The 27,919-nt window shown below is 39.7% G+C and overlaps 1 protein-coding gene across 2 annotated transcripts in view; it reads right to left on the bottom strand.

Moving 5' to 3' along the window:
- Window positions 1-297: 297 nt before the first annotated feature.
- Window positions 298-27,919, bottom strand: part of tmx3a (thioredoxin related transmembrane protein 3a) — a 35,678-nt gene continuing 8,056 nt past the window's right edge. For both annotated transcript variants that reach the window (XM_046320619.1, XM_046320618.1), the window contains exons 5-16: window positions 23,350-23,395; window positions 23,153-23,233; window positions 21,476-21,575; window positions 21,259-21,336; window positions 20,752-20,818; window positions 10,530-10,628; window positions 6,778-6,835; window positions 6,508-6,561; window positions 6,314-6,370; window positions 2,775-2,904; window positions 2,152-2,220; window positions 298-644 (exon numbers count right to left, since the gene is read on the bottom strand). In XM_046320619.1, coding sequence (XP_046176575.1) covers window positions 414-644; window positions 2,152-2,220; window positions 2,775-2,904; window positions 6,314-6,370; window positions 6,508-6,561; window positions 6,778-6,835; window positions 10,530-10,628; window positions 20,752-20,818; window positions 21,259-21,336; window positions 21,476-21,575; window positions 23,153-23,233; window positions 23,350-23,395 — 1,070 coding nt within the window. In that variant the 3' untranslated portion in view covers window positions 298-413. The remainder of the gene's footprint in view (window positions 645-2,151; window positions 2,221-2,774; window positions 2,905-6,313; window positions 6,371-6,507; window positions 6,562-6,777; window positions 6,836-10,529; window positions 10,629-20,751; window positions 20,819-21,258; window positions 21,337-21,475; window positions 21,576-23,152; window positions 23,234-23,349; window positions 23,396-27,919) is intronic.

A 27,919-nucleotide genomic window follows, 5' to 3' on the forward strand; every position in this document is an offset into this window, starting at 1 on the left:
CAAATCAAATAAATAAAAGAGTTTGGAGTGACGCAACAAAACCCCAATAATTTCTTAGAAAATGATTAATGACGTAGAAATTCAAGTATCGCTGAACATACTCAGGATAACTACTCACCCTGAATCGCCAATTGACCCCAAGTACCTCCTCCCTAGGGTACGTTGAAGCAATATGGCGAAAACACCACACAGTCTATAGGAAGGCAATTAAAGTTATTACCATATTTCTTATTTAAACCTATCCCAATTTCTTATATCTACAAGAGGGGCTAAGGGGTAGGGGTTTATTTTAGTTTATTTTTTATTTAACCTTTATTTATCCAGGAAGTCCTATTGAGGTCAGAATACGTATTTTATGAGGGTGACATGGCCACGAGGGCATTTCAATTTAAAAAAAACGTCATACTTCATACTTAATCGGCCTTCTTCTCTGCCGGATTCTTCGCTTTCATCTCAGTCTTCTTGTCTTCCCCAGGACCTTTGAGCTGCTTTGGCTCCACCCTCTCCCCAGTTATTGGTTCCTCGTCCTCTGTGTTTCTCATTGAGCGCCAGGCCATGCATAGGCCGTAACACAAGGCACTTCCGCCGCCGCAGAAAACAACGACGAGGAAGGCGCCCAAAAGGGGCGCATTGGTAAATATATTCTGAGAGAGAGAGAGAGAGAGAGAGAGAGAGAGAGAGAGAGAGAGAGAGAGAGAGAGAGAGAGAGAGAGAGAGAGAGAGAGAGAGAGAGAGAGAGAGAGAGAGAGAGAGAGAGAGAGAGAGAGAGAGAGAGAGAGAGAGAGAGAGAGAGAGAGAGGAGAGATCTTGAGAGGAGAGAGAGACGGCACAGGGTTAAGGTAAAGCCATACTTTGCTATACAAAAAAATATCCATTATACAAGAGCACTGATAAAATGTAATTACAGTTGAAGTCGGAAGTTTACATACACCGTAGCCAAATACATTTAAACTCAGTTTTTCACAATTCCTGACATTTAATCCCAGTAAATATTCCCTGTCTTAGGTCAGTTAGGATCACCACTTTATTTTAAGAATGTGAAATGTCCGAATAATAGTAGAGATAATTATTTATTTCAGCTTCCCAGTGGGTCAGAAGTTTGCATACTGCTAAATTAGTATTTGGTAGCATTGCCTTTAAATTGTTTAACTTGGGCCAGTCCCTCCTGCAGCAAATCACCCCCTCAACATGGTGCTGCCACCCCCGTGCTTCACGGTTGGGATGGTGTTCTTCGACTTGCAAGCGTTCCCCTTTTTCCTCCAAACATAACGATGGTCATTATTGCCAAACAGTTCTATTTATGTTTCATCAGACCAGAGGACATTTCTCCAAAAAGTACGATCTTTGTCCCCACGGGCAGTGGGGAGCAGTGCTCCGCGGTTTTGGAGCAGTGGCTTCATCCTTGCTGAGTGGCCTATCAGTTTATGTTGATATAGGACTTGTTTTACTGTAGATATAGATACTTTTGTACCTGTTTCCTCCAGCATCTTCACAGGGTCCTTTGCTGTTGTTCTGGGATTGATTTGCAATTTTCACATCAAAGTACGTTCATCTCTAGGAGACAGAACGTGTCTCCTTCCTGAGCGGTATGACGGCTGTGTGATCCCCATGGTGTTTATAATTGCATACTATTGTTTGTACAGATGAACATGGTACCATCAGGCGTTTAGAAATTAGACTTGTGGAGGTCTACAATTTTATTTCTGAGGGTTGATTTTTTTATATTTCCCCATGATGTCAAGCAAAGAGGCACTGAGTTTGAAGGTAGGTCTTGAAATATATCCACAGGAACACCTCCAATTGACTCAAATGATGTCAATCAGAAGCTTCTAACACCATGACACCCTTTTCTAGAATTTTCCAAGCTGTTTAAAGGCACAGTCTATTTAGTGTATGTAAACGTCTGACCCACTGGAATTGTGATACAGTGAATTATAAGTGAAATAATCTGTCTGTAAACAATTGTTGGAAAAATGACTTGTGTCATGCACAAAGTAGATGTCCTAACCGACTTGCCAAAACTGTAGTTTGTTAAACAAGAAATTTGTGGAATGGTTGAAAATTGAGTTTTAATGACTCCAACCTAAGTGTATGTAAACTTCCGACTTCAACTGTATGTCAAAAGCCTCGTGCCAACATGTTCTGACTTACTGTAACAGTCGTTTTGGTGTTGAACGCAATCCTTATAAAGCATTGATAGTATCCATTCCCTCCCTGGGACTGAATGAAACAATATTATTCATGTTGTTAATGTTGGATATTACAAATGTTATTGGGTAATATACAATGTTTCGATGGACACTACACATGGCATCAAATGTATCATATTTGAACATTCTTCTCTGTGTTTTACAGTTTTTAAACCTGTGTTTGTTTGAGCTTCAATGGAATTGACAGGGCTTGCACTTTGCAACAATTCTAATGTTTATATTGTGCTGGGCAAGCGTAATCAAGCACAGGTAAAGTAGTTCAAAGATTTCAAATACAATTTCATCCCAGGTCAGATTTAGGTTTAGTTAGACTGACTTTAATCCCAGGTCAGATTTAGTTAGACTAACTTTAATCCCAGGTCAGATTTAGTTAGACTGACTTTAATCCCAGGTCAGATTTAGGTTTAGTTAGACTGACTTTAATCCCAGGTCAGATTTAGGTTTAGTTAGACCGACTTTAATCCCAGGTCAGATTTAGGTTTAGTTAGACTGACTTTAATCCCAGGTCAGATTTAGGTTTAGTTAGACCGACTTTAATCCCAGGTCAGATTTAGTTAGACTGACTTTAATCCGGCCCTTCGACACTCCATCGATGAACTTCACCAGCTGCTCCTTTGTCTCCACTTTGTTGGGCGGTAGGAAATATCCATCGTTAGACACGTTGAGCACGATAATAGAGGGCATGGCCAGTTCTCTGTCAACACATACACATAGGGTTTAGGGTTAGTTGTCAACACGCTGTGTCAGTGGCAATTACAGTGAAGCCACTACACAACACAACAATAAACAATACATTAAATGCACCATAACAGTGACAAACGGTGCCCACAAACTGCTAGCACCAACATAAAGCCAACAGCAGAGCTTTCTTTTCAGCACCATAGAGTGAATCGTTGCCACCGCTACACATGGCTATCAGCAGAGCCTTGTCTGGCAGAAAAACAGTTAATCCAGCCTTTTCTTTAAACATAGCTGATATGGCCGACTTGCTTAACTAAATATACTGACTCCTTGTGTATTCATGTAACTCGACAAGAACCGTATTCTCCCTCAATAAAAATGAATGCCGACATTTGTTTTGACTTTTGAACCATACACCAACATTATTACATTTATGTTAAGTAAATTCATCATGTTTGTTAATTTATCATTAACACAAGTAGCTCAAACTATAAGCAAGTGTAAACAAACGAGCTGCGACGAGGTATGACTATGAGAGAGAGAGAGACAGAGAGACAGAGAGAGAGAGAGAGATACTCAGCAGTTAGCCTACCATTTGAAGTATTTTTTTATGTGATTTGGAAGGAAAATATAATGATGAGGATCCACTTTTATTGACAATTTACTGACACACAGACAAACAAAACAACCCTCACAATATGAACTGGAATTACATGGGTCCATTCCTGAACATTTTGAATGGGAAGAGACTCACTGGCAAACATGGTTTATGACTCAACAGCATTATATCGTATCCCCTCCTCATGGAGAAAATCATATGAACTATTATAACACACAAATTAAGGAAACCAATGAAATGCATCATTCTAACATGATGAATAATCCTAATGAGACCTATTTAAGCAACATGACAATGGAGATGTACAAACTAGGGCATAATGGAACGATGAGCAGATAAGAATCAAGCCGTAATTTTGATTAAGACATGAGTTGAGACGGACGGTAGCCTAAAGTAAATTCGGAAAGTATTCAGACACCTAGACTTTTTCCACATTTTGTTATGTTACAATCTTATTGTAAAATGGATTAAATACATGTTGTTCCTCAATCTACACACAATACCCCATAATGACAAAGCAAAACCTGTTTTTTGGACATTTTTGCAAAAGTATTAAAAATTTCAAACAGAAATACGTTATTTACATAAGTATTCAGATCCTTTGCTATTAGACTTGAAATTAGACTTTCCGTTGATCATCCTTTAGATGTTTCTACAACTTGATTGGAGTCCACCTGTGGTAAATTAAATTGATTGGACATGATTTGGAAAGGCACACACCTTTCTATTTAAGGTCCCACAGTTGACAATGCATGTCAGAGCAAAAACCAAGCCATGACGTGGAAGGAATTGTCCGTAGAGCTCCGAGACATGATTGTGTTGATGCACAGATCCGGGGAAGGGTACCAAAAAATGTCTGCACCATTGAAGGTCCCCAAGAACACAGTGGCCTCCATCATTCTTAAATGAAATAAGTTTGGAACCACCAAGACTCTTCATAGAGCTGGCAGCCCGGCCAAACTGAGCAATCGGGGAGAAGAGCCTTTGTCAGGGAGGTGAGCTCCAGACTCCAGAAGGACAACCATCTCTGCAGCATTCAAAATAATCAGGCCTTTATGTTAGAATGGCCAGACGGAAACCACTCCTCAGTAAAAGGCACATGACAACCCACTCGGAGTTTGCCAAAAGGCACCCAAAGACTCTCAGACCAGGAGAAACAAGATTCTCTGGTCTGACGAAATCAAGATTGAACTCTTTGGCCTGAATGCCAAGCATCATGTTCTGGAGGAAACCTGGCACCATCCCTACGGTGAAGCATGGCGGTGGCAGCATCATGCTGTGTGGATGTTTTTTTTTTAGCAGCAGGGACTGGTAGACTAATCACGATCGAGAGAAAGATGAACGGAGCAAAGTGCAGAGAGATCCTTGATGACAACCTTTCCAGAACGCTCAGGACCTCAGACTGGGGCGAAGGTTCACCTTCCAATAGGACAACGACCGTAAGCACACAGCCAAGACAAAGCAGGAGTGGCTTTGGGACAATTCTCTGAATGTCCTTGAGTGGCCCAGCCGGAGCCCGAACTTGAACACGAACAAACATCTCTGGAGAGACCTGAAAATAGCTGTGCAGCGACACTCCCCATCCAACCTGAAAGAGCTTGAGAGGATCTACAGAGGTGAATGGGAGAAACTCCCCAAATGCAGATGTGCCAAACATGTAGCATCATATTCAATAAGATTCTATAATCGCTGCCAAAGGGGCTTCAACAAAGTAAAGTAAAGGGTCTGAATACTTATGTAAATGTGATATTTCAGTTTCATATTTTTTAATACATTTGCAACAAAAAATCAAAAAACTTGTTATTGCTTTGTCAATATGGGGTATTGTGTGTATATTGATAATGGGAAGGAAAAAACACGTAATTAATTTTAGAATAAGGCTGGCAGCCAAACAGTTCATCCAGCATCAATTACTGCCTGGAACCTAACAAAGCAGAAGAAGTAAAGGGGTCTGAATACTTTCCAAATGCACTGCTATATCCTTATTCGTTTAGCCACACAATTTAATGCATGCTATATACCTATTCTCCTCCGTCTGTTGGTTGTGAAGATTGCTCATCTATATGCGGTGTCTAGCCACAATGTTTGGTTTCCCCAGAAGTCCCAGTTTATCAACATTATCTAGATGTGATGCACAATTCTCATATTTTGAGTCCCTTTCAGACAGATGTTCTAAATCTTTAAACCCAGACATGGACCACCCACCCTCTCCACCAAATAGCAGGCAGGCAAAATAGTGATTGCTTTGCGATGCTCACAGTTAGCCACTGCTTCCTTCCAACACCCTCATTGTTGAATTTGCGATTTACAACTTGTGTAATATTTATGCCCAATGGCCAATGAGCACTGAGAAGATTTCTCTAATTAATTTTTATATGACAAGGAAAAGTATTTTCCAGTAAATAATTGATGTGATTTATGATTCCGACTGCTTATCTAGCTAGCCAGGATTTTAAAAGTATGATGTTGACATTATCAGTCCAATCAACGCTACAGCTAAATTTAACGTGATTTGACATAATTTTGTCTGTGGCCAATGACCTTTAACCTTCTCTATGGGCATTTCTACTGTAAATCTATGGCTCTACCCCACCTGTCCTGAACCACTGTGCCACTGTGCTGTGTATGGAAGGCACTACTAGGCAGGCCAAGTCCTGGAGAACCATTGCCGAAACAAAGATCCTAACCACACTTAACACAACAATCGCTTATATTATGTATTGATGTCAATTGTGGATTTGTGCAAAAACTCTAGCTACTTCTGAATTTTAAATAAGGGCAGAAAAGAGATATGACCACTCACTCCATGATGAGGCCATTGATGTACTCGTTTCCGTCCATGTGACCAAACTGGAATTCTCTGAGAAGACATCAGGACCATGTTCATTATGATACATCGTAGCAAAACTTATTGCAAAATAAAACCAAAATAGTAATTTCTTATTGGGCAAGTTCAGATAGTAACTCCCCGTTTCACTCTGTTTCAGATAAACTCACTTGCTATAGAGGTCCTTGTATTCAGTGGCCACTCTTTCCACCATGGTCTTGTAACTGGGTAGGAAGGAATATTTGATTAATAAGAATAGGCTGTTAATATGTTGAGTGCAATATTTATCACATGAACAAAAGTTGATTTGTAAGGGTGATCTTGTCCTAATGGAAACTTGAGATCTACATGTGTAACTTGACTTGTAGCACATATGAGGTAAATGTGTAATTCAGGTGAACTACCCCTTACATTATATTGGGATAAAGAGATACTCATACCGAATGCTCTCCTCAGTAGGGTTTCTCTCATCCACTATAGCCAGAGCCACCAGTTTGCCTATGGTGAGGAACACACATAAAACACCAAACATTTCCTATGGTGAGGAACACACATAAAACACCAAACATTTCCTATGGTGAGGAACACACATAAAGCACCAAATATTTCCTATGGTGAGGAACACACATAAAACACCAAACATTTCCTATGGTGAGGAACACACATAAAACACCAAACATTTCCTATGGTGAGGAACACACATAAAACACCAAACATTTCCTATGGTGAGGAACACACATAAAACACCAAACATTTCCTATGGTGAGGAACACACATAAAACACCAAACATTTCCTATGGTGAGGAACACACATAAAACACCAAACATTTCCTATGGTGAGGAACACACATAAAGCACCAAATATTTCCTATGGTGAGGAACACACATAAAACACCAAACATTTCCTATGGTGAGGAACACACATAAAACACCAAACATTTCCTATGGTGAGGAACACACATAAAACACCAAACATTTCCTATGGTGAGGAACACACATAAAACACCAAACATTTCCTATGGTGAGGAACACACATAAAACACCAAACATTTCCTATGGTGAGGAACACACATAAAACACCAAACATTTCCTATGGTGAGGAACACACATAAAACACCAAACATTTCCTATGGTGAGGAACACACATAAAACACCAAACATTTCCTATGGTGAGGAACACACATAAAACACCAAACATTTCCTATGGTGAGGAACACACATAAAACACCAAACATTTCCTATGGTGAGGAACACACATAAAACACCAAAACATTTCCTATGGTGAGGAACACACATAAAACACCAAAACATTTCCTATGGTGAGGAACACGCATAAAACACCAAAACATTTCCTATGGTGAGGAACACACATAAAACACCAAACATTTCCTATGGTGAGGAACACACATAAAACACCAAACATTTCCTATGGTGAGGAACACACATAAAACACCAAACATTTCCTATGGTGAGGAACACACATAAAACACCAAACATTTCCTATGGTGAGGAACACACATAAAACACCAAACATTTCCTATGGTGAGGAACACACATAAAACACCAAACATTTCCTATGGTGAGGAACACACATAAAACACCAAACATTTCCTATGGTGAGGAACACACATAAAACACCAAACATTTCCTATGGTGAGGAACACACATAAAACACCAAAACATTTCCTATGGTGAGGAACACACATAAAACACCAAAACATTTCCTATGGTGAGGAACACGCATAAAACACCAAAACATTTCCTATGGTGAGGAACACACATAAAACACCAAACATTTCCTATGGTGAGGAACACACATAAAACACCAAACATTTCCTATGGTGAGGAACACACATAAAACACCAAACATTTCCTATGGTGAGGAACACACATAAAACACCAAACATTTCCTATGGTGAGGAACACACATAAAACACCAAAACATTTCCTATGGTGAGGAACACGCATAAAACACCAAAACATTTCTAAACACAGAAAAAACACATTTAACTTCACTTCATAACCATCATTCACATAGGATTTTATTCCTACCTATTCATTAGGATTTTATTCCTACCTATTCATTAGGATTTTATTCCTACCTATTCATTAGGATTTTATTCCTAGGATTTTATTCCTACCTATTCATTAGGATTTTATTCCTACCTATTCATTAGGATTTTATTCCTAGGATTTTATTCCTACCTATTCATTAGGATTTTATTCCTACCTATTCATTAGGATTTTATTCCTAGGATTTTATTCCTACCTATTCACATAGGATTTTATTCCTAGGATTTTATTCCTACCTATTCATTAGGATTTTATTCCTACCTATTCATTAGGATTTTATTCCTACCTATTCATTAGGATTTTATTCCTACCTATTCACATAGGATTTTATTCCTACCTATTCATTAGGATTTTATTCCTACCTATTCATTAGGATTTTATTCCTACCTATTCATTAGGATTTTATTCCTACCTATTCACATAGGATTTTATTCCTACCTATTCATTAGGATTTTATTCCTACCTATTCATTAGGATTTTATTCCTACCTATTCATTAGGATTTTATTCCTAGGATTTTATTCCTACCTATTCATTAGGATTTTATTCCTAGGATTTTATTCCTACCTATTCATTAGGATTTTATTCCTAGGATTTTATTCCTACCTATTCATTAGGATTTTATTCCTAGGATTTTATTCCTAGGATTTTATTCCTACCTATTCATTAGGATTTTATTCCTAGGATTTTATTCCTACCTATTCACATAGGATTTTATTCCTACCTATTCATTACGATTTTATTCCTAGGATTTTATTCCTACCTATTCACATAGGATTTTATTCCTAGGATTTTATTCCTACCTATTCATTAGGATTTTATTCCTACCTATTCATTAGGATTTTATTCCTAGGATTTTATTCCTACCTATTCATTAGGATTTTATTCCTAGGATTTTATTCCTACCTATTCATTAGGATTTTATTCCTAGGATTTTATTCCTAGGATTTTATTCCTACCTATTCATTAGGATTTTATTCCTAGGATTTTATTCCTACCTATTCACATAGGATTTTATTCCTAGGATTTTATTCCTACCTATTCATTAGGATTTTATTCCTACCTATTCATTAGGATTTTATTCCTACCTATTCATTAGGATTTTATTCCTACCTATTCATTAGGATTTTATTCCTAGGATTTTATTCCTACCTATTCATTAGGATTTTATTCCTAGGATTTTATTCCTACCTATTCACATAGGATTTTATTCCTACCTATTCATTAGGATTTTATTCCTACCTATTCATTAGGATTTTATTCCTACCTATTCATTAGGATTTTATTCCTAGGATTTTATTCCTACCTATTCACATAGGATTTTATTCCTAGGATTTTATTCCTACCTATTCACATAGGATTTTATTCCTACCTATTCATTAGGATTTTATTCCTACCTATTCACATAGGATTTTATTCCTACCTATTCATTAGGATTTTATTCCTACCTATTCATTAGGATTTTATTCCTACCTATTCATTAGGATTTTATTCCTACCTATTCATTAGGATTTTATTCCTAGGATTTTATTCCTACCTATTCACATAGGATTTTATTCCTACCTATTCATTAGGATTTTATTCCTAGGATTTTATTCCTACCTATTCACATAGGATTTTATTCCTACCTATTCATTAGGATTTTATTCCTACCTATTCACATAGGATTTTATTCCTACCTATTCATTAGGATTTTATTCCTAGGATTTTATTCCTACCTATTCACATAGGATTTTATTCCTACCTATTCATTAAAGCCACACTGTAAGAATTAATAGCAATGTAATGCACTAGTTCATACACTCACTGAATATTGAACACTGCTGCTTGGCCCCCTTGTGGTAGACAAGTAGACACACAAAGACTTCCATTCTATTGAAATCTTCGAATTCAAATGTTATTTACTGGTAAAGTACATCCTCTACCATGGTTGCTGTGTGTGTGTGTGTGTGTGTGTGTGTGTGTGTGTGTGTGTGTGTGTGTGTGTGTGTGTGTGTGTGTGTGTGTGTGTGTGTGTGTGTGTGTGTGTGTGTGTGTGTGTGTGTGTGTGTGTGTGTGTGTGTGTGTGTGTGTGTGTGTGTGTGTGTGTGTGTGTGTGTGCATGAGAGAGTGTAACATACTTGTATCTCCCATTTCATACAAAGTGTAGCTGTCAATCTGGAGGTAATTAAGGAATCGTTCACTATTGATCCAGGATGCGAGGTCCCCATCATGTTGTTCTAAGAGACAAGAGAAAGAATATCAAATATACACGTTTGTAGTCAGCGAATACTAATGTTATCCAGAGGCTGCTGAGAGCGATTCAACAACCCCAAAAATACACTTCCAGACTTTCCAGATTGATCAACAAACAGCCTAAGTAGGCTATGAACAACTTTTAGCAAATGATCCGATCCAAAAAATATTGTAGCAGACTATGTTCTAGGGCTGCGGTGAGATTCTCTACCCTTCTCCCGAAGTGTGCAATCACACACTTCCCTTCATGGATTTATAAGAAATGGACAGAGGAAAGGAATTCGGTGGAAACTCCCTCTGGACATGGTTGCACCAATCCAAAGCTTTTAACTGTGTGAAGGGGAGTGAATGACACTTCTTGGTGAAGGGGAAATAATTGCAATCCATTGCCGTGGGAAGTTGTTTTGATCGAAAATGTTGGCGCTGATCGAAAAATAAATGTTTTAGGGAGATCTATGCAGACTAACAATAACATTCAATTCCTAATGTGATGAGTAGCTAAGCATAGGACAAGATTCAGTAACAGTATCACTGCAGCCTAAGTTCATTTAAATCATTGCTGTTTGCAACAACAAAAAGCCTTCTTGTAAACAGCGCATATATTTCTTTGCACTGCATAATAACAGGTGTCAGAGAGAGAAAACAAGTGTTGTAAATAAATGAGGTTGTTTTCACATATAGGCCTCTTTAAAATAACCAATCTCAGTCCGCTTTAATGTGGGGTAAAAAAAAAAGCAATATACGTACGCAACTCTTAGTATTCACTCTGCCTTTGAATGAGGACTCAACCCTTTTGCCAGTTCACTTCATCTATTTTGTGGGCCGAGTCCTTTTTGCATTCACAATGCTATGTTCAGAAGGGAACCAAGATCTTTTTCCAACACTCAATGCATTCTGGGTTTTTACAAAGTACCAGATGAGCCATTCCATCAGATCATGTTATCGGACAGCTAGATATACCGACTTACATTTTGGAAGCTAATAGATTGCACTTAGTTAAAAGATGAGACATAATAATTATAATCAGAAGATATTAACATGTAAATATTATCGGTGACAGAGTAAATAGCATAAGAATACTGCAGATTAAATAATGCTGTAATTGAAAATTCTACACCCAATGCAGAGTACTGCTCCTTTAAGACCAAGCATTGATTTTGTGATTAGAGCTATCCGGAATCATTGGGACATCCCTACCCTAAATCCTAACCTTAACCATAACCATAACCCTTTACCTAACTTTAACTCTTACCGTAACCATTTTAAATGTCAACGTCAATAGGGTAACGTCAGGGTTGGGACGTCCCAGGGATACCGAATAGCAATGACCTCACAAAATATGTTGTCTTCTCACACCATTCAAACCCCACAATCGAATGCACTGCAGATGAAGCGCTCTCAGCCTATTGCAAACTAATAATCTGAACATCGTGTCAGAACAAAACTCCACACATATTTTGGAATTTCTGTGTATCCTTGACAATCGCTAAACAATATCCAAAAACAGCACACCGGAACACAGAATTCAAGCGACCACCTCTTCAGCTGGTTCGCTTCGGGGGCTCATTTGAGTGGTCGGAGTTCCTTTGGAGAATTCAGACTGAACAAAAAATGAAGCCAACCGCACTTAGTTTACAAAAAGTTGCTGTAAGAGACAAAGTGTGAAAATACCCTTAGTAAACAAGATTGGGCCTAATAAAACTGAGCACAGAACTAAGCGGTTTCAGGACCAGTGACAGCTATGCACGCCATCACGTAGAAAAGTGCTCAAGTCAATCCAGCACCGGCGGGGCCACACCCTGTGTTGATTGCTGGTGGGCTACTAAACCTACGTGTTTGACATGGCCTGGAGCAGGCCTGCGAGCCGAGATAGTGCCATCTTCCTTATTTGATATTGCTCCCATTCCCTTTTTTTTACAAGTTTATAATTGTAAACTAATAGAAAAGAGAAATGGGAGACTGCTCCAGATCATTTGATATCAACCACAAGAGAAGAGGGATAAAGAGAGAGAGGGAGAGAAAGTGTGAATCCTAAACCACCCCCTAGCCCCTACTAACTCAAATCGGAGAGCCCACCGTTGCCATGTGTTGCAGACGATACTCGAGGGTGACTTCCAAAGTGGCAATGGGATCAATAAGCCCATCATCTTCGGGACACACTTCTGAATGATGCAATTCATATTTAACTTTTAAAAATAAAAACGACCATGGAATTACAAACAAACACATTTTACAAGAGATAAACCTCAGTAACAGTTAAACATTTCATTTGTAACATGTGTCAAGTCTCAAAATAAGACATAAACAAATGCTATTTGTATATAATTAGGCATACCTCTCCATTCTTTTCTATGAAATAGCATAAACTCCAAACATATCGCATTGCGTGCCAGGATTGCACTTGCTCTGAAGCCTGCAGCCTTGCTGGCTCGGTCAAAGTGGCTGAGGGTCTAATTAGCCCTTACACCCAATAATTTTAACCTGTTGAGTGTAGGGGGCAGTATTTTGATTTTTGGATGAAAAATGAACCCAAATTGAGCTGCCTATTTCTCAGGCCCAGAATCTAGAATATGCATATAATTGTCAGATTAGGATAGAAAACACTCTAAAGTTTCCAAAACGGTCTAAATATTGTCTGTGAGTATAACAGAACTGATATTGCAGGCGATAACCTGAGGAAAATTCAACCAGGAAGTGGCCTCTATTTTGAAAGCTCCAAGTTCCATTGAAAGCCTTCCCTCCATTTAAAGGGATATCAACCAGATTCCTTTCCCTATGGCTTCCCCATTTTGTGAACAGTTTTTAGACATAGTTTCAGGCTTTCATTTTGAAAAATGAGCAAGAAAGATCACATCACGTCAGTGGATAGCTGGGTGTCCCCAGAATTTTGCTTGAGCAACAGTTTGGAGCAGCCATTGTGTCTCTCTCTCCTATTGACAAAGCTAAATTCCCAGTTGATATATTATCGATTATATATTGAAAACACAACCTGAGGATTGATTATAAAAAACCTTTGACATGTTTCTGTGGACATTATGGAGACTATTTGGAATATACATCTGCATTGTCTTGACCGCTCCTTCCTGTGGATTTCTGAACATAACGCAACAAACAAACGGAGGTATTTTGGATATAAAAATAATCTTTATGGAACAAAAGGAACATTTATTGTGTAACTGGGAGTCTCGTGAGTGCAAACATCTGAAGATCATCAAAGATAAGCAATTTAATTTATTGCTTTTCTGACTTTTGTGACCAATCTACATGGCGGCTAGCTGTTTGTAATATGTTGTCTACTGAGAGAGATGTTCTTACAAACGCTTGGATAGCTTTCGCTGAAAAGCTTTATTGAAATCTGACACGCCAGGTGGATTAACAACAAGCTAAGCTGTGTTTTGCTATATTGCAGTTGTGATTTCATGAAAAAAAAAATTAATTTGAATTTGGCACGCTGCAACCCAGCTGATGTTGACGTAAATGATCCCACTAACGGGATGGGAACGAGGCAGAACGACAGATTTTTACCTTGTCAGCTCGGGGGATCAAATCTTGCAACCTTACAGTTAACTAGTCCAACGCTCTAACCACCTGCCTCACGAGGAGCCTGCCTGTTAATGCAGTAAGCCAAGGTAAGTTGCTAGCTAGCATTAAACTTAACTTGTAAAAAACAATCAATGACTGTCGTTGCTCCAATGTGTACTTAACCATAAACATCAATGCCTTTCTTAAAATCAATACACAAGTACATATTTTTAAACCTGCATATTTAGCTAAAAGAAATCCATCTTAGCAGGCAATATTAACCAGGTGAAATTGTGTCACTTCTCTTGCGTTCGTTGCACGCAGAGTCAAAGTATATGCAACAGTTTGGGCCGCCTGGCTATTTGACAACTTATTTGCCAAAATTTTACGTAATTATGACATAACATTGAAGGTTGTGCAATGTAACAGGAATATTTAGACTCATGGATTCCACCAGTTTGATAAAATACTGAACGGAATAAACGTTTTGTTTGAGGTGATAGTTTCCGGATTTGACCTAAGGCTCATATTTCTGTGTGTTTATTGTAGTTAAGTTTATGATTTGATATTTGATAGAGCAGTCTGACTGAGGGGTGGTAGGCAGCAGCAGGCTCGTAATAGTCAAAGGTATATGGTTTAGAGAGAAATAGTCAACGAGTTATAATTCCTGTAATAACTTGCGGCTGACCTTGAAAGGGGCTCTTTCGTTATTTTACCGTTCATGTCTTCCATAGAGAATGTCTTGATCTACTTGAAATAAGGTCTGTGTTTTGTGTAAATCTCACTAGGATAAGGTAACGTTTGTCAAAATATTTGCATGCTTCACAGTAGGTATGGTGTTCTTTGGATGCAACTCAGCATTCTTCGTCCTCCAAACACGACGAGTTGAGTTTTTATCAAAAAGTTCTATTTTGGTTTCATCTGACCATATGATATTCTCCCATTCTTCTTCTGGATCATCCAAATGCTCTCTAGCAAACTTCAGACGGTCCTGGACATGTACTGGCTTAAGCAGGGGGACACGTCTGGCACTGCAGGATTTGAGTCCCTGGCGGCGTAGTGTGTTACTGATGGTAGGCTTTGTTACTTTGGTCCCAGCTCTCTGCAGGTCATTCACTAGGTCCCCCCGTATGGTTCTGGGATTTTTGCTCACCGTTCTTGTGATCATTTTGACCCCACGGGGTGAGATCTTGTGTGGAGTCCCAGATCGAGGGAGATTATCAGTGGTCTTTTATGTCTTCCATTTTCTAATAATTGCTCCCACAGTTGATTTCTTCAAACCAAGCTGCTTACCTATTGCAGATTCAGTCTTCCCAGCCTGGTGCAGGTCTACAATTTTGTTTCAGGTGTCCTTTGACAGCTCTTTGGTCTTGGCCATAGTGGAGTTTGGAGTGTGATTGTTTGAGGTTGTGGACAGGTGTCTTTTATACTGATAACAAGTTCAAACAGGTGCCATTAATACAGGTAACGAGTGGAGGACAGAGGAGCCTCTTAAAGAAGTTTTTTTGTTCCCACCCTCAAAGGCAGGCTTTTCAAAACAGGGGCTGTACTAGTTTCTACAGGTTCATGGGAGCTATGTTACTCTGCACTCTATACGAGATTGCCAAATAATTACAATGGCTGCTTCTGATAATTCTTCTTTCCAAGAGCTGGTCGCTGAAAACGTTTTTGATATTCTTTTACATAGGGACATACAGCCCTATTAATTTGAGCCAGAAAACACTGAAGATGAGTTGAGACAGTGAGAAGAAGAACCAGCAAGTAGCAATACGGTGACACGGTCAGACTGGTGATGCGAATGTCGACAGAAGAGGAATGTGCCGCCACAAATTTGATAATGGACAATCGAATTTTCGACGCACATGTGGATAGAGGGGTGCTGCTCCAGCACGTTTTTATGAACCTCCAAGATCAACTAGTGGTGGCAACCTAGACCATCTGGACCAGGAGGGCAACTGACAAATGAGTACGGTGTTTTACGGTGTTTTGCTCTCGTTAGCTTGCTTGCACTTTATGCTCTCTTTTTACACAGTGTTGTTCAGTACAGAATAATTTTGTAATCGATTCAGCCATAACGGGCTTGCTGGTACTACTACAAGCCAAGCTAGCCAGCTTTGTTTGCTATACCCAACATGTACTGTAGCCTAATGATATAGCTAGCTAGATAAAGTTAGCTAGCTTTAGTGCATCTCATTAGGAGCAAAACTGGATCAATATTTTTGTTGATGATGAGAAAGAGAAAAGGAATGACTTTGGCTTTATGATGCATATTAACTAATCATGTGTGTGGTACCAGTCAAAAGTCTGGACACACTCATTCAAGGGTTTTTCTTTATTTTGACTATTTTCTACATTGTAGAATATGAAATAACACATGGAATCATAAAGTAACCAAAAAAGTATTTGGCAAATAGCCACCCTTTGCCTTGACGACAGCTTTGCACACTCTTGGCATTCTCTCAACCAGATTCACCTGGAATGCTTTTCCAGGAGTCCTGAAGGAGTTCCCACATTTGCTGAGCACATGTTGGCTGCTTTTCCTTTACTCTGCAATCCAACTCATCCTAAACCATCTCAAATAGGTTGAGGTCAGGTAATTGTGGAGGCCAGGTCATCTGATACAGCACCAGCACTCTCCGTCTTGGTCAAATAGCCCTTACACAGCATGGAGATGTGTTGTGTCATTGTCCTGTTCAAAAACAAATGATAGGTCCACTAAGCCCAAACCAGATGGGCTGACATATTGCTGCAGAGTGCTTTGGTAGCCATGCTGGTTAAGTGTGTCTTGAATTCTAAATAAATCACTGACAGTGTCACCTACAAAGCACCCTCACACCTCATTATCCGCGCTTCGCAGTGAGAACAAGACATGCAGAGATCATCCGTTCACCTACTCTGCGTCTCACAAAGACACAGCGGTTGGATGCAAAAATCTCAACTTTGGACTCATCAGACCAAAGGACAGATTTCCACCGGTCTAATGTCCATTGCTCATGTTTCTTGGCCCAAGCAAGTCTCTTCTTATTATTGGTGTCCTTTAGTAGTGGTTTCTTTGCAGAAATTGGACCATGAAGGCCTGAACAGTCCACGTTGAGATGTGCGTTACTTGAACTCGGGCTACAATTTCTGAGGCTGGTAACTGTAATGAACTTATTATCTGCAGCGGGGGTAACTCTGGGTCTTCCTTTCCTGTTGCAATCCTCATGAGAGCCAGTTTCATCATAGCGCTTGATGTTTTTTTTGCGACTGCACTTGAAATGTTCCAGATGGACTGACCTTCATGTCTTAAGGTAATGATGGACTGGCATTTCTCTTTGCTTATTTGAGCTGTTCTTGCCATAATATGGATTTGGTCTTTTACCAAATAGGATTGTCTTCTCTATACTTACCCCTACCTTGTCACAACACAACTGATTGGCTAAAACACATTAAGAAGGAAATAAATTCCACAAATTAACTTAAGGCACACCAGTTAATTAAAATGTTATTCCAGGCAACTACCTCATGAAGCTGGTTGAGAGAATGCCGAGAGTGTGCAAAACTTTCATCAAGGCAAAGGGTGGCTACTTGGAAGAATGTAAAATATCAAATATATTTGGTTTTGCTTAACACTTTTTTTGATTTCATAGTTTTGATGTCGAATAGTAGATTCCATTCCATATGTGTAATTTCGTAGTTTTGATGTCTTCACTATTATTCGACAATGTGGAAAATAGTAAAAATAAAGAAAACCACAGCTCGGGGCGGCAGATAGCCTAGTGGTTAGAGTGTAGAGGTGGCAGGTAGCCTAGTGGTTAGAGTGTAGAGGTGGCAGGTAGCCTAGTGGTTAGAGTGTAGAGGTGGCAGGTAGCCTAGTGGTTAGAGTGTAGAGGAGGCAGGTAGCCTAGTGGTTAGAGTGTAGAGGAGGCAGGTAGCCTAGTGGTTAGAGTGTAGAGGTGGTAGGTAGCCTAGTGGTTAGAGTGTAGAGGAGGCAGGTAGCCTAGTGGTTAGAGTGTAGAGGAGGCAGGTAGCCTAGTGGTTAGAGTGTAGAGGAGGCAGGTAGCCTAGTGGTTAGAGTGTAGGGGGGGCAGGTAGCCTAGTGGTTAGAGTGTAGAGGTGGCAGGTAGCCTAGTGGTTAGAGTGTTGGGCCAGTACCCGAAAGATTGCTTGATCGAATCCCTGAGCTGACAATTAAAAAATCTGTCGTTCTGCCCCTGAATAAGGCAGTTAACCCACTGTTCTTAGCCCGTCATTGTAAATAAGAATTTGTTCTTAACTGACTTGCCAAGTTAAATAAAGGTTCAAACATTAATTATTTTTAAATGAGTTGGTGTCCAAACTTTTGATTGGTACTGTGTGTTTGTGAGATGTGTAATATTCTGCATTGTGCTTCTACAGTAGGAATACAGACAACGATTGCCCATGAAAGTCTAATAGGCTTTTTATCATTCTCTTACAGACAATACCGCATGGTGGCCTATAGATTATTTTTGGAGTTTGTTTTATGTGGGGAGAAGCTAAGCAGAGGACACCGAATCCCTTTGCCTGCATTTGTTGTTGGGGCCATTCGAGCAATTTATCCCTCACACGATGGACAGTATGTTGGATACAAAGAAGTTGATGACTCAAGAGGAGATGTGAAAGATCCCATAACAACAATCTCACCTTGTATCAAAGTGACTCCAACACCTCACTGCACCCACCATATGTCCCTTTGAAGAACTGTAGTATTTATTATAGCTGTTAGTACTATATTGTTCTGCTACTGTATATATTTATATTGCATTCGGTAAGTATTCATATCCCTTTTTTATGGACACGATTTGGAAAGGCACACACCTGTCTATATAAAAGTCCCACAGTTGACAGTGCATGTCAGAGTAAAAACCAAGCCATGAGGTCGAAGTTATTGTTCATAGAGTTCCGAGACAGGATTGTGTCGAGGCACAGATCTGAGGAAGGGTACCAAAAATGTCTGCAGCATTGAAGGTCCCCAAGAACACATTGGCCTCCATCATTCCTAAATGGAATAAGTTTGGAACCACCAAGACTTTTCCTCTTCCTTGGTCAAGATGGTGACCAAGAACCCGATGGTCACTCTGACAAAGCTCTAGCGTTACTCTGTCGAGATGGGAGAACCTTCAAGAAGGAAAACCATCTCTGCAGCACTCCACCGATCAGGCCTTTATGGTAGAATGGCCAGATGGAAGCCACACCTCAGTAAAATGCACATGATAGCCCGCTTGGAGTTTGCCAAAAGACACCTAAATGAGTCTCAGACCATGAGAAACAAGATTGACTGGTCTGATGAAGCCAATGTTGAACTTTGGCCTGAATTCCAAGCGTCACGTCTGTAGGAAACCTGGCACCATCCCTAACGTGAAGCATAGTGGTGGCAGCAGCATCATGCTATGGGAATGTTTTTCAGAGGCAGGGACTGGTAGACTAGTCAGGATCGATGGAAAGATGAATGGAGCAAAGTACAGGGAGATCCTTGATGAAAACCTGCTCCAGAGTGCTCAGGATCTCAGACTGGGGCTAAGGCTCACCTTTCAACAGGACAAAGACCCTAAGCACACCGCCAAGACAACGCAGGAGTGGCCTCAGGACAAGTCTCTGAATGTCCTTGAGTGGCCCAGCCAGAGCACAGACTTGAACCCGATTGAACATCTCTGGAGAGACCTGAAAATAGCTGTGAAGCAACCCTCTCCATCCAACCTGACAGAGCTTGAGAGGATCTACCGAGAGAAACTCCCCAAATACAGGTGTGCCAAGCTTGTAGCGTCATACCCAAGAAGACTCGAGGCTGTAATCACTGCCAAAGCTGCTTCAACAAAGTGCTGAGGGTCTGAATACTTAATTTAAAGCAGCAAGAAAAAGTATGTGAACCCTCTCTGTCTATTTACCTCTGTCTTTACCTGGATTTCTACATAAATTGGACCTCAAATTTAATCTGTAGATGTGATATTTCAGTGTTTTATTTGGAATTAATTTGCAAAAAATTCTAAAAACGTGTTTTTGCGTTGTCATGAGGTATTGTGTGTTTATTGATGAGAGAAAAAAAGCATTTCAATACATTTTTTAAAAAGGCTGTAAGGTCAAGGGGTCTGAATACCTTTCGAATGCACTGTATATCCCTAGCCCTTCCAACTCAATCTTCTCTCCACTTCTGATTGCACCAGATCCACCACTTCAAAGAACTCGCATCTCCACCCGAGTTCTCCTGCTTCGGGTGCCACCACGTTGGTCTCCATTGTGTGGCAATAGCAGGCATCAGCTGGGGCTACTGTGTTGTCAGTTTTTTTTTGATTGGCTCATACCAGGATTGAAGAAACCCGAAAGTATTTTCTGAGACATTTAGATTTCGATTGTGCTTGATGTTGTAAATGCGAACTGCTTCCCTACAGGAAGGAATTAACCACCAACATTCAACCTTGCGGTCGTGCATTGTTTATATCAATAATGCAATGGAAAAATTGTTTAATCTATTTTTCTTGCAACAACACATTTCTTCTGCAGGGAGTGCTGCCGTTTTGCCATTTTACCACAGGGGGTGCTGCCGCACACATACTTCCTGCGGCTATGAATGCAACACTGGTCTCTTACCATCATAAAGGAAGTAAGTGCCATCCTTGAACACTGCCACAGCCGGGTATTCCTGGAGAGTAACTGCCTGAGAATGACCAGAAAAGAGAGAGAATACCTCAGTCACAAAATATGATTGGAGCTCAATGTCAAGGCCCCTGGAGGCAGCGGTTCAATCCCTGCTCACTTTCTGTGCTGTAACCTCCTGATTTATCTCCTAAACCTGCCAATAAAACATTTTTAAAAACGGGTATATGTTTTTATAGATATACACTACCGTTCAAAAGTTTGGGGTCACTTAGAAATTCTTGTGTTTTTGAAAGAAAATTAAAATAACATCAAATTGATCAGAAATACAGCGTAGACATTGTTAATGTTGTAAATTACTATTGTAGCTGGAAATGGCTGATTTTTAAAGGAATATCTACATAGGTGTACAGAGGCCCATTATCAGCAATCATCACTCCTGTGTTCTAAAAATGGCTTTTCTTTCAAAAACAGTCTATATACCCAATTTCTAAAACGTACCTTGGGTAAAATGTTCCTTGCAGCAGAGAAGAAGTAAGTATGCACAATCAGTTCCTTGGCCACAGATATGTACTTCTCCTTGGGGGACAAAAGGGAAAACGAGGAAACCTCAGACAGGCTATGGCACAGATGCCGCAATAATAATTTGTTTATTGTGTCCCGTGTGATTGTGCACGCGTGCGTTCGTACGTGTGCCTGTGTGTTTAATGCGTCATACCTTCAAGTCGGACGGTCCACCAACGTATACAAAGAGAACATCATGTCTACTCATAACATTCTGAAATAACTGCTGACTTGGCAGTGCTCTCACCACAGGTCTAAAACAAAGGAGGGATGGGGAGAGAGATGGAGAGAGTGTATAAGGGACTGATGAAGGGAGTGAGAGACAGATGGGCAGAGATGGAGAGATCATCTTCATCTTCATCTTCATCTTAATAAAGTAACTGTCCAATGAAAATCTTATTTTAAAGATCATAACCTGTCAATTTATACCGAAATCATGTTTACACACTTTTTGCCAGATTTACAAACGATCAAGGGTAAGACCCCACTGTAAAAAGTGTCGTTCATCTGAAGTGCTTTTACTGACTTGTGCTCTGGTTAGTTTAACCGATTCTATTACATTTGTCTGAAATCAAACGATGAATTTGAAAGATCAATATTTTTTTTAATTGTATGAAAGTTTCTAAATTGCTTTCAACACCTCATGCACATTCGCATTGCTTAGCGGTGAAGGCAGTGTAGCGGAGGTAGCCTATGAGGAGGCATGGCTTATTTGGGCCGTGGCTTTCAGTTTGTTCTTTTAAGCCACCCATCAAGTTAATTGGTTTTGTTGTAATCACCATGCAGAGTTTGCTTGTACACTAACAGCCCGCCGTCTAATAATACTTGCATAAGGGCATGTGATACTTTGAATAAGTGGCTAAATGCTAATCCTGGATGTTGTGTATCGCATTCAACCAATCAGGTTGCAGCAGTCTGTTGTTTCACCCTTAACCTAACGCAGCGCTGTATCACATTAGTGGAAACCAACACTGTTCTCAGGGGGGGTATGACGGTTTTGACTACCAGAAGTGACTTTTCGTAGCAGGTTAGGAGAATTAACGTGGTAGATTATGAGAATTAGGTTCAGATTAGGAAAGGGGTAAGGATAAGCTAAAATGGTCTCCGACACGACTTGAATATATCTAGCTACAACCAGATCTGCCCTTAGAACATTCTTGATTTCCACTAATACAATGCTGCTAATACGGCAGGCATAAAAGAAATGCAACCCCTGGTCTGATAGTCTTAACCTGATTGGCTGAACGCCATACATAACATCCGAGATGAGCATTTAGCTACTCTAGCATGGTGGTGGAAAATTGTGTTTCATAAGGAAAGAATGTTATCCGTTTTTTCCCGCCTTCTCGTCAATAAATGAAGTTAAGGAGGATGTTAAAGCCTATGCAGCCTGAATGGAGAATATTTTAGGTACAAACCGGTCCACAAGGGATACTAATGTTTTTCTGGCCGCATACAATGCGTTTGGCCGGATAAGAGTTAACATCTCAATATCGCCATCTGACGGCCTTTGGGCTGGTGAAAGTGTAAACAAAGACCATTTCATGGTGAAGCTACATTTGTTATTCTAATATTTGTTTCACCCTCAAAATAATAGGGGCAAATTTTGGACATGCTTAGTAAATCTGGCCCTTACTGGTCATGCATACTCTGTTAAAGCCCCACTCCTTAATTTGAAAAACAATAAAGCAGCCAGCCACTTGGTTTGCCATAAAGTTGAGGGATGGGGCTGGAGAAATGTAACCAAATATCACAAAGAGGGCCTTTAGAAGTAAAATACAAGCTTTTTACAGACCATGAGCAACAACTAAACTGCCATCCTCAGTCTTACCCAGATACTCTGTCTGCAAACTCCATTATGCCATCCTTGGTTCTAGGACCTCTGTAGTTGTATTTCAAGTCATCCTTCAACCTATCCAACAGAGAATGGTAAGTTAGAATAACAGGAGCTGGGTTCTATGTTCAGTAGGGCAAATCTCAGGTCCATGTACCAACAATGAAAATACAGCTAAAATGTTCACAACTCACAACTTTATAGCGGGATAGCCTCCAACTCGAAACTCTTTTGCCAAATCTGAAACACAAATGTAAATGACTTGTTATGGCTGAGGGCAGTATTGAGTAGCTTGGATGAATAAGGTTCCCAGAGTAAACTGTCTGCTACAGACATCTAAACATCCTAAAGATTGATTATATACTTTGTTTGACATGTTTCTACGGACTGTAACGGACCTTTTTGACTTTGTCTGGCCTGCGCATCATGAATTTAGATTACTGGGCTAAACGTGCGAACAAAAAGGAGGTATTTGGACATAAATGGACTTTATCGAACAAATCAAACATTTATTGAGGAACTGGGATTCCTGGGAGTGCATTCTGATGAAGATGATCAAAGGTAAGTGAATATTTATAATACTATTTCTGACTTCTGTTGACTCCACAACATGGCGGATATCTGTATGGCTTGATCTGATTATTGCATGGTGTGCTTTTTCGGTAAAGCTTTTTTGAAATCTGACACAGCGGTTGCATTAAGGAGAAGTGCATCTATAATTCCCTGCATAATAGTTGTATCTTTTATCAATGTTTATTATGAGTATTTTTGTAAATTGATGTGGTTCTCTGCAAAATCACCAGATGTTGTGGAACTACTAAGCATAACACGCCAATGTAAACTATGAACTTTATCGAACAAAACATACATGTATTGTGTAACATGAAGCCCTATGAGTGTCATCTGATGAAGATCATCAAAGGTTAGTGATTTAATTTTTATCTCTTTCTGCTTTGTGTGACTCCTCTCTTTGGCTGGAAAAATGGCTGTGTTTTTCTGTGACTAGGTGCAGACCTAACATAATCATTTCGTGTACTTTCGTCGTAAAGCCTTTTTGGAATCGGACACTGTGGTGGGATTACCAACAAGTTTATCTTTAAAATGGTGTAAAATACTTCTGTTTGAGGAATATTAATTATGACATTTCTGTTGCTTTGAATGTGGCGCCCTGCACTTTCACTGGGTGTTGTCATATCGATCCCCTTAGTGGGATTCAAGCCATAAGAAGATAAGTAAGTAAATAATATCAATAAATATTTCTGCTGTCAATTTCAGCACTGCTGAATGAGTGAATGCAATCATGTTGATATCCTCTATTATAATATCACATACACTCCCTGTATTAATTTGAATCTGTATTAATTTGGACAATGAAGCTAAAATGTTTTGTCTTTATACTCCAGGATTTTGGATTTGAGATGAAATGTTTTATTTTAGGGTATTTTCATACATACAGCGCCTTATTCCACATTTTGTTGTGTTACAGCCTGAATTCAAAATGGAAAAAAACATTTTTTTTCTCACCCATCTACACACAATACCCAATAATGACAAGGTGAACACGTTTTTTGTGTGCAAATTTATTGAAATAAAATAAAGAAATATCATTAACAGAAGTAGTCAATAGTTTGAAGAAACACCTTTGGCAGCGATTACAGATGTAAGTCTCTTAGAGCTTTCCACACCTGGATTGTGCAACATTTGCCCATTATTCTTTTCAAAATTCTTCAAACTCTGTCAAACTGGTTGTTGATAATTGCTAGACAACCATTTTCAGGTTTCGCCATAGATTTTAAAGTAGATTTAAGTCACAGCTGTAACTTGATTACTTGGCCATTTTGCCTGTGCTTAGCTCCATTACGTTTAATTTCTATCCTGGAAAAACAGTCCTTAACGATTACAAGCATACCCATAACATGATGCAGCCACTACTATGTTTGAAAATATGGAGAGTGGTACTCAGTAATGTGTTGCATTGGATTTGCCCTAAACAGAACACATTATATTCAGGCCAAAAATGTAATTGCTTTGCCACATTTTTTGCAGTACTACTTTAGTGTTTTTATTATGTACAGACTTCCTTCTTCTTCTATGTATCGTGGAGTAACTACAATGCTGTTGATCCGTCCTCAGTTTTCTCCCATCACAGCCAATAAACTCTCTAAATGTTTTAAAGTCACTATTGGCCTCATGATGAAATCATTCTTCTCTGGCAAATGAGTTAGGAAGGACATCTGTATCTTTGTAGTGATTGGGTGTATTGTTACACCATCCAAAGTGTAATTAATAACGTCACCATGCTCAAAGGGATATTTGATGTATGCTTCATTTTCTTTTTTACAATCAACCAATAGGTGCCCATCTTTGCGAGTCATTGGAAAACCTCCTTGGTATTTGTGGTTGAATCTGTGTTTGAAATTCACTGCTCGACTAAGGGACTTTACAGATGTATGTATGGGGTATAGAGATGAGGTATTAGAAAATGTTAAACACTATGATTGCACACACAGTTAGTCCATGCAACTTATTATGTGACTTGTTAAGCAAAGTTTTATTATATATATTTTATAAATTATTTATTTAGTCGTATTTAAGCTTGTCATAACAAAGGAGTTGAATACCTATTGACTGAAGATATTTCAGATTTTCATTTTTTATTGATTCATAACATTTACATGGTCCTTCTGTAGCTCAGTTGGTAGAGCATGGCGCTTGTAACGCCAGGGTAGTGGGTTCGATTCCCGGGACCACCCATACGTAGAATGTATGCACACATGACTGTACGTCGCTTTGGATAAAAGCGTCTGCTAAATGGCATATTATTTTTTATTATTACATTATGGTGTATAGTGTGTAGGCCAGTGACTGAAAAAAAAATCTAACTTTAATTAATTTTAAATTCAGGCTCTAACACAACAAAATGTGGAAAATATGTGAATACTTTCTGAAGGAACTATATCTGTTTTACTGTTTAGAAATTTAAAAGACTTGATGTATCTAGCCCCCACCATTTGAATCTGTTATAGGTATTTGGACATATTCACTTATTTTATTTATTTAACCTTTATTTAACCAGGTAGACTAGTTGAGAACAAGTTCTCATTTACAACTGAGACCTGGACAATATAAAGCAAAGCAATGTGACACAAACAACAACACAGAGTTACACATAGAATAAACAAACATACAGTCAACAGTCACAATAGAAAAAGTCGATATACAGTGTGTGCAAATGAGGTAAGGCAATGAATAGGCCATAGTTGCAAAATAATTACAATATAGCAATTAAACACTGGAGTGATAGATATGCAGAAGATACATGTGCAGTAGAGATTCTGGGGTGCAAAGGAGCAAAAAATAATAACAGAATGGGGATAAGGTAGTTGGGTGGGCTATTTACAGATGGGCTATGTACAGGTGCAGTGATCTGTGAGCTGCTCTGACAGCTGGTGCATAAAGTTAGTGAGGGAGTCTCCAGCTTCAGTGAGAACTGGAAGGAAAGGCGGCCAAAGGGGGAATTGGCTTTGGGGGTGACAAGTGAAATATACCTGCTGGAGCGCGTGCTACGGGTGGGTGCTGCTATGGTGACCAGTGAGCTGAGATAAGGCGGGGCTTTACCTAGCAAAGACTTATAGATGACCGAGAGCCAGTGGGTTTGGCGACGAATATGAAGCGAGGGCCAGCCAACGAGAGCATACAGGTTGCAGTGGTGGGTAGTATATGGGGCTTTGGCGATAAAATGGATGGCACTGTGATAAACTGCATCCAATCTGAGTAGCATGTTGGAGGCTATTTTGTAAATGACATCGCCAAAGTCAAGGATCGGTGACAATAGTCAGTTTTACAAGGGTATGTTTGGCAGCATGAGTGAAGGATGCTTTGCTGCGAAATAGGAAGCCCGATTCTAGATTTAATTTTGGATTGGAGATGCTTAATGTGAGTCTGGAAGGAGAGTTTACAGTCTAACCAGACACCTAGGTATTTGTAATTGTTCACATATTCTAAGTCAGAACTGTCCAGAGTAGTGATGCTGGATGGGTGGGCAGATGCGGGAAGCAATCGGTTGAAGAGCATGCATTTAGTTTTACTTGCATTTAAGACCAGTTGGAGGCCATGGAAGGAGAGTTGTATGGCATTGAAGCTTGTCTGGAGGTTAGTTAACACAGTGTCCAAAGAAGGGCCCGAAGTATACAGAATGTATAGAGGTGGATCAGAGAATCACCAGCAGCAAGACCAACATCATTCATGTATACAGAGAAAAGAGTCAGCCTGAGGATTGAACCCTGTGGCACCCCCATAAAGACTGTCAGAGGTCCGGATAACAGGCCCTCAGATTTGACACACTGAACTCTATCTGAGAAGTAGTTGGTGAACCAGGCGAGGCTGTCATTTGAGAAACCAAGGCTGTTGAGTCTGGCGATAAGAATGTGGTGATTGACAGAGTCGAAAGCCTTTGCCAGGTCGATGAATACGGCTGCACTGTAATGTCTCTTATCGATGGCGGTTATGATGTCGTTTAGGACCTTGAGCGTGGCTGAGGTGCACCCATGACCAGCTCGGAAACCAGATTGCATAGCGGAAAACGTATGGTGAGATTCGAAATGGTCGGTGATCTGTTAACTTGGCTTTCGAAGACCTTAGAAAGGCAGGGTAGGATAGATATAGGTCTGTAGCAGAGTGGCTACCCCTTTGAAGAGGAGGAAGACTGCGGCAGCTTTACAATCTTTGGGGATATCAGACGATACGAAAGAGAGGTTGAAAGAG

This window comes from Oncorhynchus gorbuscha, linkage group LG22 (assembly GCF_021184085.1).
Source record: "Oncorhynchus gorbuscha isolate QuinsamMale2020 ecotype Even-year linkage group LG22, OgorEven_v1.0, whole genome shotgun sequence".
NCBI classification, from domain to species: domain Eukaryota; kingdom Metazoa; phylum Chordata; class Actinopteri; order Salmoniformes; family Salmonidae; genus Oncorhynchus; species Oncorhynchus gorbuscha.